The sequence below is a fragment of the Polypterus senegalus genome, chromosome 2, assembly GCF_016835505.1.
Source record: "Polypterus senegalus isolate Bchr_013 chromosome 2, ASM1683550v1, whole genome shotgun sequence".
Lineage (NCBI taxonomy): Eukaryota > Metazoa > Chordata > Cladistia > Polypteriformes > Polypteridae > Polypterus > Polypterus senegalus.
The window spans coordinates 92,243,847-92,260,640 of NC_053155.1; the positions used below are offsets into that span (position 1 = coordinate 92,243,847).

A 16,794-nucleotide genomic window follows, 5' to 3' on the forward strand; every position below is an offset into this window, starting at 1 on the left:
TAGAGCGTTAAGAGAAAGCACACATAGTCACAGGAAGACCCTCACAGCTGAATCACTACAGTAGTGCTAAAGTAGCACTCAATGCTGGTTCTTTAATGGTACATTGTAGCTCTTTACTGGGCTCTGTGTTTCCTCATAGAACTTGGCCAAGCACCAATTCATTCTGGGATGGGTTATTTTCATATTAAGTTGGTCCTTTGTGCTTTGAAAACTTCCTAATATGTAGAAAAGAAAAAACAGAAACTGTACTGTAGGCTGCAGGATACTAAGAGATTAAGAAAACCTGAAGTTAGCTTTTGTTATTGTATGCAGTCGGAGTTTTTTTAAATCATGAACCATTGATATTTTAAAAATCTTTTACCATCTGCTCATGATTATTCACTGTATGTAGCCTGTAGCAGATCTAAATACATAAATGGTTCTTGGTGGATCCTTCATGTGGATGGGTCTTTTGGGAATCAAACATGCTTCCCCTATGACATTGCTCTGAAGAGCCAGTCTGGCACTAATAAAGGACCTTTGCTGCCATTTAAACACTTTCAAGTCTTAATTTAAAACTGCCTTTTGTGGTGATGTTAACACCAGAGGCCCACAGAAGCCAGGCTTGGATTCACAAAAAAAAAAAAAAAAAAAGCCACCATAAAAAGAAATATGACGTGTAATTGAAATTAAAATTCAAAGAAATGTTGATGATAGTTATCAAACTTAGACCCAAATATTGATACTATTTTTGTCAGTTATGAAAGCATATGAAACTAATGAATAATTACCACAACAAAAAGTAAAACTATCCAAAACTGCACCCTTTGATGTGGTGATTTATAAATTAATTATGTTTAGCAAAAAAATAAAGAAGTATTGGCCTGCTCCGTTGTCTATACATTAATAGGCTTGGCAACTAGGATGGATATTGGTTCACACATACACACACAACTGCCATAAAATGTCTATCAGTTTGTCATTGGAATTTAATCCTCCTTTCATTTGGTAGAAGCATCTGACACATTTAATCCTAAAAGTGCATTTACTTCCGTTAAATCTCCGTTATACCCACCGAATGAGGATGGGAAGCTTTTATAACACAATATGGCAATGTGTATTTTATTGCTTATATGAAGTGCATTTTGAAGGGAAAAAGAATACCTTAAGGAAACGCTTCATATTCGTGATGTGTGTGTGAGAGAGAGAGGGAGAGAGAGAGAGAGAGAGAGATGTTACAGTTGCCATGGCAAAAAGTGGATTAATCGTGATGTTCGGATCTTCATATACAGGTCTCTACAGAATATGCTAGATTCAGACATATTTTGTGGACTAAGGAATATAAGTGAATTCCTAAGGTACATATAAATAGCTAAATGTTCTTTTACTGCTCGATTTCTGTGTAGCAGAATGTTAATATGCTTAATGAAGACAGCGCTGGGGGCCGAAGGGAGGCAAGTATAGTATAAGGTGTTCTTAATTATTAGATTAACATATCTTTACACGAAAGTAAGATAAAATTTTATTTAAAGGAACAAAATCATTTTAAAAAATATTTTAGAGAACTGTCTTAATTTGCGATGAAATTGTCATGCTGTTAAGAAAAATGAATGCTGCAATGTATAATTTGGAATTTGTGCTTGAATGTTAAGTATATAATTAACACCCATAAATAACAAGGTAATATCTCACGCCTTTGTTCACTTTGCTGTAAGGTTTTTAACACTCAACTTTTTAATGTAAAGTAGAAGCAATGACTTGAAACATATTTAAGTACTGTTGTATAATTTGCATGATATGTCGTAGGCAGTATGAAACTGTGAAGAATTGTCTGAACGATAATATTACAATCTACCTGTATTTCCGTAACACAATACATCTTTCTTTCTTTCTTTCTTTCTTTCTTTCTTTCTTTCTTTCTTTCTCATAAACACGTATTATATGTCATTTGTAACTGTTCCTATATTGTAATGTCCGTAACTCATACAACAGAAAAATTTTAAAAATTAAAATATTATTTGAAAAAACTGACAGCTTTTAATGAATAAATATATCAAGTAGTCGAATATGCTAGCTTTAGATCGTTCTGTGCTCAGCGTCTTCAAAACTTCTCCAAACCAAAAATACGGAATTCTGCATCATTGTGCAGTAAGAGCATCCCTTGAAAACAAGTTTATATAAACTTGCGAAGAAAAGGTCTCATAAGTAATCATATTTAAGTTCAAAATCCCATTAACAAAATAGCTCTTTTTCAATATCGCCCAAGACAATGCATTCAGAATCAATATTTTCTTACTCGATAAAACACAAATTGAAACGAAAAGGGACATTGCCATCGCCATTATTAGAGTTAATATATCCTGTTATAGCTGTGCTGTTATAATTACATCGATGAAGGTCGGTAAATCCTGGACGTGGAAATATGTGTCAGTTTTTAGGGGAGTCGAGAAAATAAAAAGTCAAACTAGCACACAATTACTGATCTAATATAAACACAAAGTAACATTTTCTATACTTGATTTTGATCTTGCTGGCATTTCTGTGTTTTGTAACGGAATCGTCAAAATTCGGTGAGAGACCTTTTGCCATTTTGTCATGTTGAAAAGGTACCGATAGTATTTGCGCGTTTTGCGGAGGCGGCGTGAAGTGAGCGTTTGTCCACGAGATGGCGCTTCGACACTGTAGCAGTTGTGTAAGGCGATTAAACTGGCCACAGGGTCTACAAAATAAACGTAGCAGACAAAAAGTATAGCGTATATATTTAGAACCTTTCAATTATTGGTGAATCTTATTATAACATTATTGGACACTATGAAGTTACAAAACACGTTTCAGGCTGTATTATTTTACTCTGTCCAACAGCCTCTTAATGCACCACTTCAAGCACACACAATGTTATTTTTTTAAAAGTTCCTTAATAAGAAATGCAGGACTTTACAAAGTAGTAAAAAGAAATATATTAGATTTTCGAAATGTTATATTATATGGAGCAATTTATAGATCTAGAATTCCCTATTTATGTCTACAATTACATTTGTAATAATGATTTATGCAACAATAACGCAATAAAACGTACCAGCCTTTTGCCTTACAGTGAAGATCCGACTAAATGATAGATAGATAGATAGATAGATAGATAGATAGATAGATAGATAGATAGATAGATAGATAGATAGATAGATACTTTTGTGTAAACGCTTGCGCACAGACATATTGCGGTTTTCAGAATACAAATCATAGGTTAAGTTGCCTTTTTGCATTTTTAAACTAATATGCTATTTAAATATTGTCATGCAATGCCTTACTTGGAATCGTATTTGATGGGTTGTTTTAAAGTCCGTGGTGTTCATGGAACAAATTACACATTATACCGAACTGTATTAACAATAACAGTAACAATGTGGGAAATGATACAAAAGACGCCTGTGCCTTTAAATGGAGGCACTTTTCCCGAAAACCCTGACGCAAATTGCTACTGTATTTAGAGGGAAAAAAGCCCCGTGTGATCATTCGGAAGAAGTGTGCTATATGGTTTGAAGACAGGAGGAGGTGTTTTTATTTACATTGATGGAGGAGCGGTTACAAATCCCTTGGGAAAAGATACTAAGACGGAGTTCTATCTAGCGCAGACGCCGACCCAGCCAACCTCTGGGGTTAATAAAGGTAACTTTCACATTCTCTACAACGTGCAAGCAGAACTAAGGTTGCGCATCATATCAGAGCTTCCGTTTGTTTTCTTTCTACACAATGTATATGAAATAACGATGCCAATATTTGCAAAACTGTTCAACTGATGTTGCACAATAAAGGAATATCTATTATTTAGGTCAATTCGTCGTTAGAAAACGATCTGTTGCTTTGACGAGTGTATGTGTCTTTTTATAATAATACGTTCCACTTCTGCTAGATGCAAAACGCTTTCCTATTTTCTCTAATCATGATACAATCTAACAAGCAACTGCTTTTGGTTATTTGGTGAAAAACAAAGCACTGCACCGTTGGGAAAGCTGTCACATACCAGTTGATTGCTATTTGCTATATAAACAGAACGATATGGCTTTAGCTTCCTAAACGTTTACATTTTACGCGGGTTATATGTTTACCGAATGAGCTTACGATTCAATTTCTGAGTATTTACTTGCTGGTGGATTTCCCGGCTGAATTTTTGTATGTTCTCTTGGGAGTATTGATTTATGCGTGACACGTTGAAGTAGTAGCGAAACGCACCGAGACTACAAAACAAAGCGTGAACTTGGTGAATTAGTATTCAAGGTGCCTGGGCTGAGAGAGACCTTCGTTAAGAAACATTTGAACCGTGTCTGTATAACAATAATTTCATGCTTTATGTATTGCTGTCAAATGACGCGACCTGACGTTTCACTTTCCAAAATGAACGGAACGCTTAATTTTCGTGTTACTTCGAAATTACCTGATCAGCAGTAATCGAACGTGATCAAAATACCCGATGATTTCGGCAACGCTGCTTTCAGGACCACAGACAGCTCCGCGAACTCCTTGCACATGTGTTCTGAGAGGAGTGCTGTACAGGAGGGAAACCTGATGCAGTTCTTCGGCCGGTATATGAATGAAAAAATAAGAATGTATTAATTTGGTGACCGCTACCAAAGGCTCTGGTTCCACTGCCATCATTGTTTACGGAACATTTTTGGAGGAAAACCGTTAGGGTAAAGGCCCTATTAATACAAGTTAGTGGAACTAAGAAAAGGTAAGCGCTGAAGATTTCTGTACTATATATATATATATATATATATATATATATATATATATATATATATATATATATATATATATATATATATATATATATATATATATATATGCATGCTATAATTAAAAGCTTCTTGATTTTATTGTGATGTCCATATTCTTTTCAAAACAAAGAAAGTATCGCAGCTGCAACTGCAGTATCTTATCCCAAGAGTCGTCGAGAAACATAGTGAGATCGTTGCAACAAGGTCGAGACGCAAGCTTAAAAGGCACCGTTCTGCGAAAGAAAAGCGGGCGTCTTACAATGTTCTTGGCAGTGACGATGTCATACTAGAGTACATGAAGGTGTGTTTACTTATCTGACAAAGGAAATAATGTTATGTATCTTGGAAGTCAGGTAAATATATATAGTCTATTCCGTACGCTCTTTTCTTTTCGTGCAGAGTTCATAGTCAGTTGGAGTATTAGATGTTCATTAACCAAGGCTTTATTAAGACACGACAACTTACTAATAGGGAAGTACTCGCAACACGTATATTCTGTTACGCCCGTAAATACGTTTGCATCATTTGTACTCGCATTAATACTGATGCAGTACATATTAAACCGATCTTAGGCATTAGTCACCTGAGAATTGCTTATTTGCCCTTTCTGTAGAGATTGAAAGGGTCTGTTGGTGTTATCCGCTGTTTCATTCCTAAAGGGAATTGTGTTCTGGATTTCCTTAGATGATTAATTATTTGGCTTTTCGTCTTACTGTAATGTATTTCTCTGTGTAAGAAAAGCAGGCGTGTGATCCTAAAGGAGCTGTTTTTAACAATTTGCAATTTGCTTAATAACCAGATTTAAACAGGCAGGTGTCTATGGGGTTTATTGTTATTGCTTGATATAGGCTAGGTAAAGAACCTTTAGTTCAGTTTACCCCGATTGCAGTAGTGAGGAGAAGCTGGTCTTACCACTTTAATGTATGTAACTCTTGAAAATAACATATAAAGCAATTCTGTAATCAGTTTAACCAAATAAGTAAATGCATCAATCAACTCGCTTTCAATGGGGGAATATCATACATCCATTTCCAGATCCAGTTAATCTAATTCAAGAGAACACAAAGGTCAAAGTCTTTCTAAGCAGCATCATTTTTCTGCATTTCTTAAAGTAAATGAACATATTTAAAAGTCTTAGTAGAATTAAACAATGTTAAGTATCAATATACTAAAAATATTCTCGTGGTTTGTGATTACTCTAAAATCCAGCCAGTGCTTGAAAGGCAGTTTAAAGTGTGCTACAGTGACCTTTCACAGCACAACAAAATATCTAAGTCATTCTTTCATTATTCATGAATTGATGCTTACAGACATGATTACCTAAGGGCCTGTTCATCACCAAGGGTCTGACTATCTAGTGTAAATTATTTTTAAATTGCTTAAAGATACTGAATTATCTAATTTTAAAGTGGTATGATAGAAACTGAGTCCCCAAATGTCTTGCATTTACTAAACTGAGTGTACTCCTGGTTTCATTGTAAATAGCTCAAAATCTTTTAAACAGGTTTCTGAAGGATGAGCTTTTCAGACAAGCGTTAGTTGCAGTTCTGATCTTGAGGCATAATTTATTCCTCAGCTTGGAAACAGTAGTTCAGAATGGGTGATAGTTTTACTAGCCTAGATGGATGGAAGAAATATAGTAGATAGGTAGACAGACAGTGCCCTTCATCCAGAAATGTATTTGTAAGAGACCGAACATATAAAGATAATCCCTGATGGAAATTATTTGTCAGAATTGTAATTTAGAATTGCATCACAGATGCATTCGGAAAACAGTGGAGAGAAAGAGAGAGAGAGAGATAAAGAGTGAGACAGAAAAAGTGGAAAAAGGAAAAGTATATTCCAGGCAGGTGAAAGCCAGAAGGCATGTGTAGGTGTATTGGCTTTCAAGGAAGTTCTACGAAAAGAAAAGCTGACTTGACAATGTTGGTGATGAAAGGAAGAAACTTGTGTATGTTGTGCAAAAATAAATGACAAAGTTGGGAAAGCAACAAGGTTTAAAGTATTTGAAAAAAATAGCCACTCTGGGTCATCCTGAGGTACATGACAGAAGCAGAAAGCATTAGAGTGGTGTTATCTGCATTCATATTTCAAGAAAGATTTGTTAAGGGAAAAGGTTTAAGCTGAAAATGAAAGAAGTCTTTAAAAGTAAGATCTTGTCATCAGCTACACAGAAAGGAAATTAAACTGCATGAGGAAGTCAACAAAAAACTCAGAATGAAATGTAGAAAACAATTAAGAAATAATTAAAATAAAGTAAAAATGTCTACCTGTATTATTCTAGAGCAGTTGCATAATATGCAACTTTTCATTACATCCCCGCTTGTCTTTCACTCCGGTGTTTAATTGAAGTGAATTTAAAATATACAAATCCTCTTAACAGCATGATATAATAAATACACTGATGTCATAATTAATTAAGCCTACAGTTTTTTAAATAGTTTAGGTAATCATTTATTGTCATATGTACAGTACATAATACAAGATTTTTAATTGCATGTACCCCTACAGATTAGTCTCAGTAGTATAATACAAACAAAAGACTGTGAATACAACACTATATATAGCTGTAATCAGCTCCTAAAAAATAAATTGGCTGGGCCAAACTTCTATAGGAACCTGTCATATTTTATATATTTGTCAACAGGCACACAGTTCCCGAGAATCCTGTTTAACACATCATGTGTTTTATTAACCTCCTAATACAACAAGAACATTTGAAATGTCCAGCAATGTTCTAATAAGCATTGGAGGAAGCATATCAGAGCTGTCAGGATCAAAGACGTCTCCATTTCAGACTCATTGATCACAGCCACACTGATCTGTCTGTTTGTGTTTTTATCACAAAAAAATCAAAGATGCTGAGGAAAGAAATGCAGCGGAATCTAAACTCTTATACCTGGTTCTATTATTCTTACAGTACTGAATAACCAATAATGCTTTTAATCACAAGCTTCATTTCCTGAGATGGCCAACCTTGGTCTTTAATAGAAATTCATATTTCATGGTGCCTCTGTAAGAAAAGTGAGGATAAGGCTTCATCTGACAACTGGTGCTTCTGACTGGCTGTCTTGGAAGGACAGTGCTGGCTGCTGGCACTACAATTCAAACTTCATGTTGGCTCTTCAAAGACAAAACTGCTAACATTTTATACAGAAGACTATATCCATTCAAAAGTATTTCATAATATTTTCTTTAATATGATTAGTTTAGTACAGACTTAAAAACAAACAGTCATTTGACTTGGTGGTAAAGTGGGTAGCGTTACCATTCTACTGTACTTGTTTTTGCTCTTGTTATAGCGTCATCTAGAGACTCTGATACCCTCCAACAGTTCACAAAGTCACTATTAATTTGATTTGTGTCCTACAGTGGGTTGCAAACTTTTCAGCGCTGATTCCAAGTTTACATCCTTTGCTCCCAGGATATGCTCTGGCTTTATGTGATATTGTCCTAGAAAAAGGAGGCAGAAAACACTTCCCCCAGGTTTTTCCTGCATAATGAAGCATAACCTGCAAATATTACTTATAAAATGTACTTATTTCTTCTTGAAGGCTGCTTTTGATATTTGACTCTTCTCCTTTTTCTCAGTATTTTGAGCTTACTTGGCATTTATAACGGTTGTGATTTGTCACACTGCTCTTCTAAAACTGTCAGCTTTTCATCTTAATTCCGCATGCTGTATTCCAATATTCTAGAGTCTTCAGAGTGAATGTTGTTTGTAATGACTTGCAATGACTCTGTGACCCCTGAGGAGATTAATGGTGAAACATGCTCAAACAGAAGAAACTCGGGGCTGAAGTGTATACATTTAAAGCAATAAATGCAAAAGAATTTACATTGAACAAGTCCCCATGGACACCCCACTCCCCAGCAAATGGATAAAAGAAGATCAACTATACAGTAATGCAAACATGGACAATAGAACTCTGACTAAATAGTGGACCCCTACTAGCCACATACTGACATAATAAGCTGTAAAGCCTTATGCTTTGGCTCAATGCGCACACGTGCTGGCCATGCACCCAAATATATGAAACCGTTGATCAAAAATGGTAGATGGGTCAAAAATAACTTCAAGATTTCAAGGGAACCATTGGGGATTTTTTTTATAAGAAAGAATCTGTCTAAAAAAACAAAATAAATAAACAAACAGTCCTCCATCGACTAAACTATAAAACACGGAATCCTTATGAAGGTTCATTGTGCAAAATATTCTTGAATGCACCAAATCCAGACACCTGTAGATTCTGGCCTCAAAATTACCATTACCTGGACACCTGGCCTATTAACTCAGCTCTCAGAAGACAGAGGCATGTCTAAGGTTAATGGTCCTACAAAAATATGGTTTGGATGTCATATACTTCATTATCTAGGATGTGCTAGCCTCTAAAATTTTGCCCTAAAACTTAAAATGCAATCCTGTCTCTGTGCTGCAAATGTAAAATTTTACCACCACAAGCTACCATATACTCCCTGTTGATATGGGCTCCTTGCTGTGCATGGACTTGCATGGTTGTTATTATCCTTGACTTAGACTTCAGACTAACAGCTATTTGCTTTTCTGTATAGTTTTACTTCATTTCACTAAACTAGGGCTGGCACATCCCTCTTTCATATTTGTCTTCTTTATAATGGTCCATTTTTACCAGAAATTTAACAATTGATCAACAGTTCAATTAAAAAGGTTTAAAAACCTATTTCAGTGTGTCCCGGTAGTACGCTGGTTTTCCTTACAGATCCAGCATTCTGAATTTAAATCACAAGTCTGGCTGGGGTCTCTGTGCTCTTTACATTTGTTCTATGAGTATACATTGAGTTGGCTGTGGCATAGTAGGCTTTTCCTCCCACATCAATCGGAGTTGTGGAGGTTAGGTTGATGGGTGATTCCAGTTTGTTCCCAGTGTGTGTGATGGGACCCCACAAACAGTATTGGCATGTGTTTTGTGTAATCGTAAATCCCATTAAGAGGATCCAATAATGTTGTGTTATGTTATTTTAACCCATTTCACAGCCACAGGCCTTCTAAAGTACCAAGTAAAATGCCATACCTTATTCAATTCAGTTCACTTCAGTATATCTCTATATGCTGTAACTGTCTTTTGAGTTCCTAGCTTTACAACAATAACAATAACTGAGAAATAACTACATAAGGCAGAGTTTACATACATATGTGCATATTAAAAATGCAGTGATAAAGTAATAGAAGAGCAATGTATTTTGTATTGACTGCTACCAAGTGTGAATTTTATTAAACATCAGTTCACCTTGCCGAAGCAAAGTTTAGCAAACTGAGAAATTAAGGTAATGAAATGTATGACCAATTGTTGATGGAGGAGATGAAAAGGAAAATGTTGTTGAAAAGATTCCTGGAGAAAATAATCCTCCTGCCTTCAGTCCTATGCATTAAGAACTTAGTCACATCATGTAAGCAATAGTGCCTTATTACCAAGGAAATAAAATTATGCCTAGATGGTTTTACCTAATAGGATGATGATTGTATCTTGTTTTTCTTATTTTTAATAATATTTCAAAATTATATAGTGCATTAATATTGCATGAGAAAAAGTTTCTATAAAAAAATTAAATGAATGATCTATAGTTTAGAAATAATCTCTTACACAGATATTATAGCATTTTAATTTTTAAAGACCTATCATTTACTAGTACTTGTTTAATAATATCTGTGAGCATGTTTGGTAATATGATTTGTGTTTTACTTTCAAAGATGATCAAAGTATGAATTTATGCAACATAAAAAAAAAATCGAGATTTTAGTTACTTACAGATCAGACAAGGTTACAGCTTGTTGTTGGTTTTTGTTCCAAGGGATTGTTGCAATTAAGTATTATTTAAAAGCCACAGCATTTGATTGAGAGCAGGCCAGGATTGTGGGATAAATATAATACAATTTTTTTTCTGCTTCACACACATTTAATGATTTTCTGATAAGGAAAGCTTTTTATTTAATTCAAGATGCCACCTTTTGAAATTTTCAAATTTAGTTAAAACATGTGAAGGTATGGTTTATTGTGCAATGAACAGAGTGCATTTTTGAATTGTGTATGATCATATGCTCAATTTTAATTCCCTTTTCTTCACTCTCTTTTCTCCTCCATTTCAAAAGGTTATGAAGTCTACTACCACAATCACCTTTTCAAAGAGACGTTGCCTTGGAGACAACATTTCTTCATTAGACTGTGTGGAAATGCCTGACAAATGAGTGCTTATATTGTCCTCGAAAGAACAGAAAGCATTTCAAATATTCCTTGAGTGTGCTTCCCCTTTCGTTATCCCAGTAATTATGAATCTTTTTCAAGCTTAGAACATTTTTCTTAAAATGAACCTCCCACTGTTCCTGGTGATCTTGTTATCAGAAGAGATTGGCTTTGCAAATGTTGGCCTTTTGGTCTTGGCACAATCAAATGAACGGCGTGTGGTGGCACACATGCCTGGTGACATCATCATTGGGGCTCTGTTCTCGATCCACCACCAGCCCCCAGTTGACAAGGTGCATGAGCGGAAATGTGGCGAGATCAGAGAACAGTATGGCATTCAGCGTGTCGAGGCAATGCTCCACACCTTGGACCGCATAAATTCTGATAGCAGGATCTTACCAAATATAACCCTGGGCTGTGAAATCCGTGACTCCTGTTGGCACTCTGCTGTGGCTTTGGAGCAGAGCATTGAATTTATTCGAGATTCTCTTGTTTCTTCTGAAGAAGAAGAGGGACTAATGCGCTGCAATGAGGAAGGCAACACTCAAGTGCGGACAAAAAAACCCATTGTTGGGGTGATAGGTCCTGGTTCTAGTTCTGTGGCTATCCAAGTCCAAAACTTACTTCAGCTCTTTAATATACCTCAGATTGCCTACTCTGCAACCAGCATGGACCTAAGTGATAAAACCTTGTACAAGTACTTCATGCGAGTAGTTCCTTCAGATGCTCAACAAGCTAGAGCAATGGTTGACATTGTTAAAAGATACAACTGGACCTACGTTTCAGCAATTCACACTGAAGGTAAGCATTAAGTGAATTTTTCCCATTTATTTATTGGGCTGCAAGAGTAAAATAAAATAAGCTGCTGAAATGTGTAGAAGAATATCCCAGAAGTACATTTGCTTGTTGATCTGTTTGGCTGTTGGAGTGTTTCAGAAAAAAAAAAAAACAGGAGTTTGTTGTTGAAAATAGTCATGTTACATTTCAGTTTTACATAGTCCATGAAGTATGGAGGGTTCATAATGATGTGCGAAGACATATTTTACATTGTAACATCTCTCTCATTAGAATAAATTATTAATGATTGTTTCTTTATCTATAATGAAACTTTAAGAATTGTGTTTTTCCTGCCACCTTCTCAGGGTTCTGCTTAGGATCTTAAAGACAATTGGTCAACCGCAGCTCACATCAGTCACATCTGTCACTTCTTCTGTGCAGCTGAGCAGGTGTTTCTTAACACACTTGTCTTGTTGTAATGCACATGATATGATCATTTAATGTCAACTAGCCAGATGATGACTGAAACCAGTAGCTGACACTGCTGATTTGTACTTGAGAGGAAGGAGTGAAGGCAGTGGCTACCGACAGTTATGATGAGAATCTGAAATTATAAGCTAGGGTTTTCTTCACTGTAATATACTATTATAAGACCATCTCTTTTACTATCTGGTATTTTTCATCAGTGATGTTTGCAAGATGCTAATATTTCTGGGCAACATGTTTGACAGGCTTCTTGTGCTGTGGGTAAAGTCTTATCATTTGCATTAATCTCAGATAGTTTTGATGCATTATGGTGCAGGCATTGTTCGATAAGCTTGCTGGAATGTCATATTTAGTGAAGGCTATGTTTCACAATTGTGGATTTGTTAAGTCAAATGTGTGGGTTGGTTAAGTTGTTTTCTATTTTTTAGGATGTGTTTTTGCTATTTCTATACAAGCCGACCTGGCAAAACCAATACCTTTTTGTAGTCTTAGTTCAACCTAAGGATTTCTTCTTTTTTATTTTCAGCAACATTTAAAAAAAATGCAGTCTCTTATCCTCTCCTCACTATTTTATATAAAAAAATATGAGCATACGTTTGACAAATGAGAGAAGAACAATCAGTCCATCAACCTCATTTGGTTTGGTAATTGCAAATTTCTCCCAACATTATATCCCAAAACTTTTCAAAAGTTGCCTAATTATGTTGAACTATATAACTTGGTAGTTCTTTCCTAGATTCCTACACAATTGTTAGTGTAAAGAAGTGATTCTGGACTTTTGCACCGTTCCCCTTTATTTCCAATTTTTTTCCTGAGTTCTTGATTCACACTTTAACTAAAAGAATTCTGCTGGATCAACCATCAGACCTGTTGCCCAAACCAAATCTTAAGACTAACATTTGTATTTCTGTTGGTGGGCACTTATCAATATAAATTTCAAATATGAAATCAAATTAATTTTTAATTGAATCTAGGTGATAACTATTTTAATAAACTATTTTAATAAACTGTTTATGTGAAAATAATTTAAATGAAATGAATGTCAGTGTCACAGACACTGTGCTTAATTAGGCATTAAAGTGAAGAGAAGTCAAGTCAAGTGGCTTTAGTGTCATATCACCCAGACACAGTATTGCAGCACACAGTGGCACAACATAATGTACCCTATGACTGCAGTGCAGCATACATATAAACACAGTACAGTTGTTCATAACAAGATGTCAATGCCACTATGGGCAGATGTCCCATGCTCCAGCACACAAACTAACATCACTGAAATAGATCTTTTACTTAGGAGTCGCACTAGAGTTGACCGAAGCGCAGTACAAAAATACAATCAAACAGTAAATGCATTGAACATTTTGAACACCACAGAGGATGTTGTAGGCCTAATATAAAAAGCATGAGCTGGCCTAATTCAGGGTGTTCATAAAACATATAGGTTTACTTCATGAGGTACACAATAAACAAAAACAGTTTCATCAGATATTTGAAATATTAAAACGTGGGCTTCAATATTAATACTTAAAGTTGAACTATTCTCGATTGTAATTGAAATTTGTCATTTTCCAACCTCTGATAGAGGTTCATAGATGGATAGATACTCAGTAAAGAATCAAAAATTAAAAATAGCATCACATTCGTAATCTCTGATCTTAAAATAGTCTGAAATGGTGCCCTACATGTGTATGTTTGAGTTTTGTCATTTTTAACCTTCTGGGAGTAGTTCTTAGAGGGTAAGGATCATTGGTAAAGAATGAAATATCAAAAATACTACCATATTCATGATCAGTAACTTTGAAATTTCTTAAACGACACTCCACATGTCTATATTACTGGTCCCCATTTCTTCAAAGTTTTGTGAAAAGCAGACCCCTCATATCTCATTAGGGCATAAACCCCTGTGGTCATGAAAAAATGTAAGCCCTTCTGATCATTTTTGCTGCAGACATCTATTGATTTATGCTTTATCATAAGGGGGTCTAGAGGGCCATAAACTCAGGGAAACCCCAATAAGCTTGCTATCCTGCATAACTAGAAATCAAGACAAATTGGACTGTATATTATATTTGCAGATTTTCTTGTACCGGTGAGTCAGGAGGCACTGGTAAAAAAAAAACATGATTTGAAAATGTTAATAAGTAATTCTTATGAACTCAAAATCATATTAATTAAATATTTCATTAATCAAATCTATACTATGTAATAATAACACAATCTCATACCAGGCAAAGCAAACAAACCATTATTATACAGTATAAACAATTCAAACACCACAGTGGACGCAGGGCATGTACGCACACAGCAAAGTTGAGAGAGATGAGAGTAATAACTCACCACATGTGCAGCTCCCTCAGCATATGTGTAGTATAACTTGTTTATGATTGCCTCTACCCACATCATCCATAGTAACCAAACTTTTCACTTCTGATTTAGCTTGCTTGGTGCTTCTTTCACGGCAAATACTAGCTCCAACCCTTTTCCTACCACTTGTTAGCTGCATTCTGTCAGCAATCACCATCCGTTTTGGGGATCTTCTTTAGTGAGAAGTCAAGCAAAATGACACCTTTTATTGGCTAACTAAAGAGATTACAATATGCAGGCTTTTGAGGAAACTCAGGCCCCTTCTTTAGGAAAGATGTAGTACTGAAATTGGAGTTCCCTATGTTTATATACACACTAGGACAGATAACACAATTGAAAAACATTTAAGTGAAACATCTTAAATGTAAAAAATGATTAGACCACTTCAGGCTAAGATTCATTTAGCAAGAGAGAAGAACAATGTATAGTCAAGATCGTTGGATAAGATAACTGACCAACAAAGTCTTGGGAAAAAAGTAGCAGGACTAATATTTTTCATTTTTTTAATACCTGTGCTGTTAATTTAAAAAAAAAAAAATATTCTCTCAGCCTTGTAAATATCAACCATCTACTTTAATGACAGCTCGTACACACAAGCCCCTGTCTAGCGTATTGCTGAGTTACTGCCAAAGTTGAATAACCAATCACGATAATAAATGTAATTAATCATGGTTGCTAGAAGGATGCCTTTCAATCAAAAAAAAATAAAATAAAATAAATAAAAAGACTGTTTAATTCTTTATAAATTCATGTCTATGTATATTTTTAACATTACTTTTTAAAAACAAGATACATTTTTCTTATAGAAATCATTAATGGATGGACCTTTCAGTCTGCCATCTCTGCTCAGCGCTATAGTCGTATAATTCCCATAACCGGTCCAACTAAGACATGACCCTTTGTCCCAGGATGTGCTTGGTTGCTTTTTTCTCCACAGCTGCAGCTATGTCTTTCTTCACCGGGACTGGATATCCACATTCTTCTGATCTTGCCATCAGGGTTTGAGAATTCCTATAGAAAGCCTTGGTCAACCAACACAGCTTTTAGTTGAAACTCATAAGTAAAGTACAAGAAAGGTACGAGAATTTAGTGTCCATTTTGCACTGTTTAAGAGATGTGCCTTAAGTTCAACTTTGTAGCAATGCTTTATGTTTATGAAACATCTGCATTAAAGCTGCAAAATATAGATTTATGTTCTGGAGTATTGTTGGGCAGACTTTGCCTCCTGTGAGCCTTGAAATTGGATTAAGCAGATTTAGAAAATTGATCATTGGACGGAAGATGACAGGTAAAAAATATATAGCTAAATAAACATGAAAAGGCCAAAAATATAAAAGCCAATGGCCACCGTTAACCTGATTTTTTGGAGCTGTAGCACCAGTACTCTCAGGCAATTTCCTGCCAACACATTTGCTATAAAATGGAACCTATATCATATGTATTTACTCTTAACACCTTGGAAAGGCCCTCAGGGAGTAATTCAGGGAGTCAGTTTTTTGCTCTTTATTTCCAGCTAGGTGTCAAGCAAAGACAATGCAATTCTCCTAAATGTAACTTATTACCTACTTTAGTGGCATAACCACACAATAATAATAACATTACAGATTTATAAAAAATTTAAAATGTGAAAATTTCACCATCTAACAAATTGCATGCTTCTCTCCCTGACATCCTTTTTGTCAGGTCACAAAAGAGCATGCATTTGGAGGAACTGAAAAAAGCATGATTGCTGTTGGAGCAGAAGATTCTTAGAAATGCGCTGCCCTAAACAATATATAGCATTCAGTAGTTTAGAAGCAGAGCATGTGGCTCAGACAGCACTCGACCCTCACCTTTGTTAAAGTGTAGCATTGTCTGTTATTCTCAACAACATAATATTTCAGCAAATCGGGATATACTGTATATTTTCCAAAATGTTGACAGTTTCATCAGTCCTATTATTATTAACGTCCTTTGATTAATGATTTTTAGCTTTGCAGTGTTAATGAAGCAATAAAGTACTTGCATCTTGTCTCCCTTTCAGTAAATTGCAATCAGAAAGTTAAACAAATCAACCAAAGCACACATGGAATTTAAATTAGGTAAGATGTTAAATTTAGTCCTTTTATTTATTTATTTATAGCACTTTTATTACTTTTAGTTCCTGATCTTTGACTTGGTGTTCCCTAATTCAATAAAAAAACTAAAAATAAAGGGGA

General features: G+C 35.3%; 1 protein-coding gene across 3 annotated transcripts in view; it reads left to right on the plus strand.

Moving 5' to 3' along the window:
• Window positions 1-1,260: 1,260 nt before the first annotated feature.
• Window positions 1,261-16,794, plus strand: part of grm5b (glutamate receptor, metabotropic 5b) — a 555,554-nt gene continuing 540,020 nt past the window's right edge. For 2 of the 3 annotated variants that reach the window (XM_039744165.1, XM_039744167.1), the window contains exons 1-2: window positions 3,510-3,642; window positions 10,879-11,770. In XM_039744165.1, coding sequence (XP_039600099.1) covers window positions 11,092-11,770 — 679 coding nt within the window. In that variant the 5' untranslated portion in view covers window positions 3,510-3,642; window positions 10,879-11,091. Of the gene's footprint in view, window positions 1,338-3,509; window positions 3,643-10,878; window positions 11,771-16,794 lie in introns of those variants that run through there. The other variant, XM_039744166.1, reaches the window with a different exon arrangement.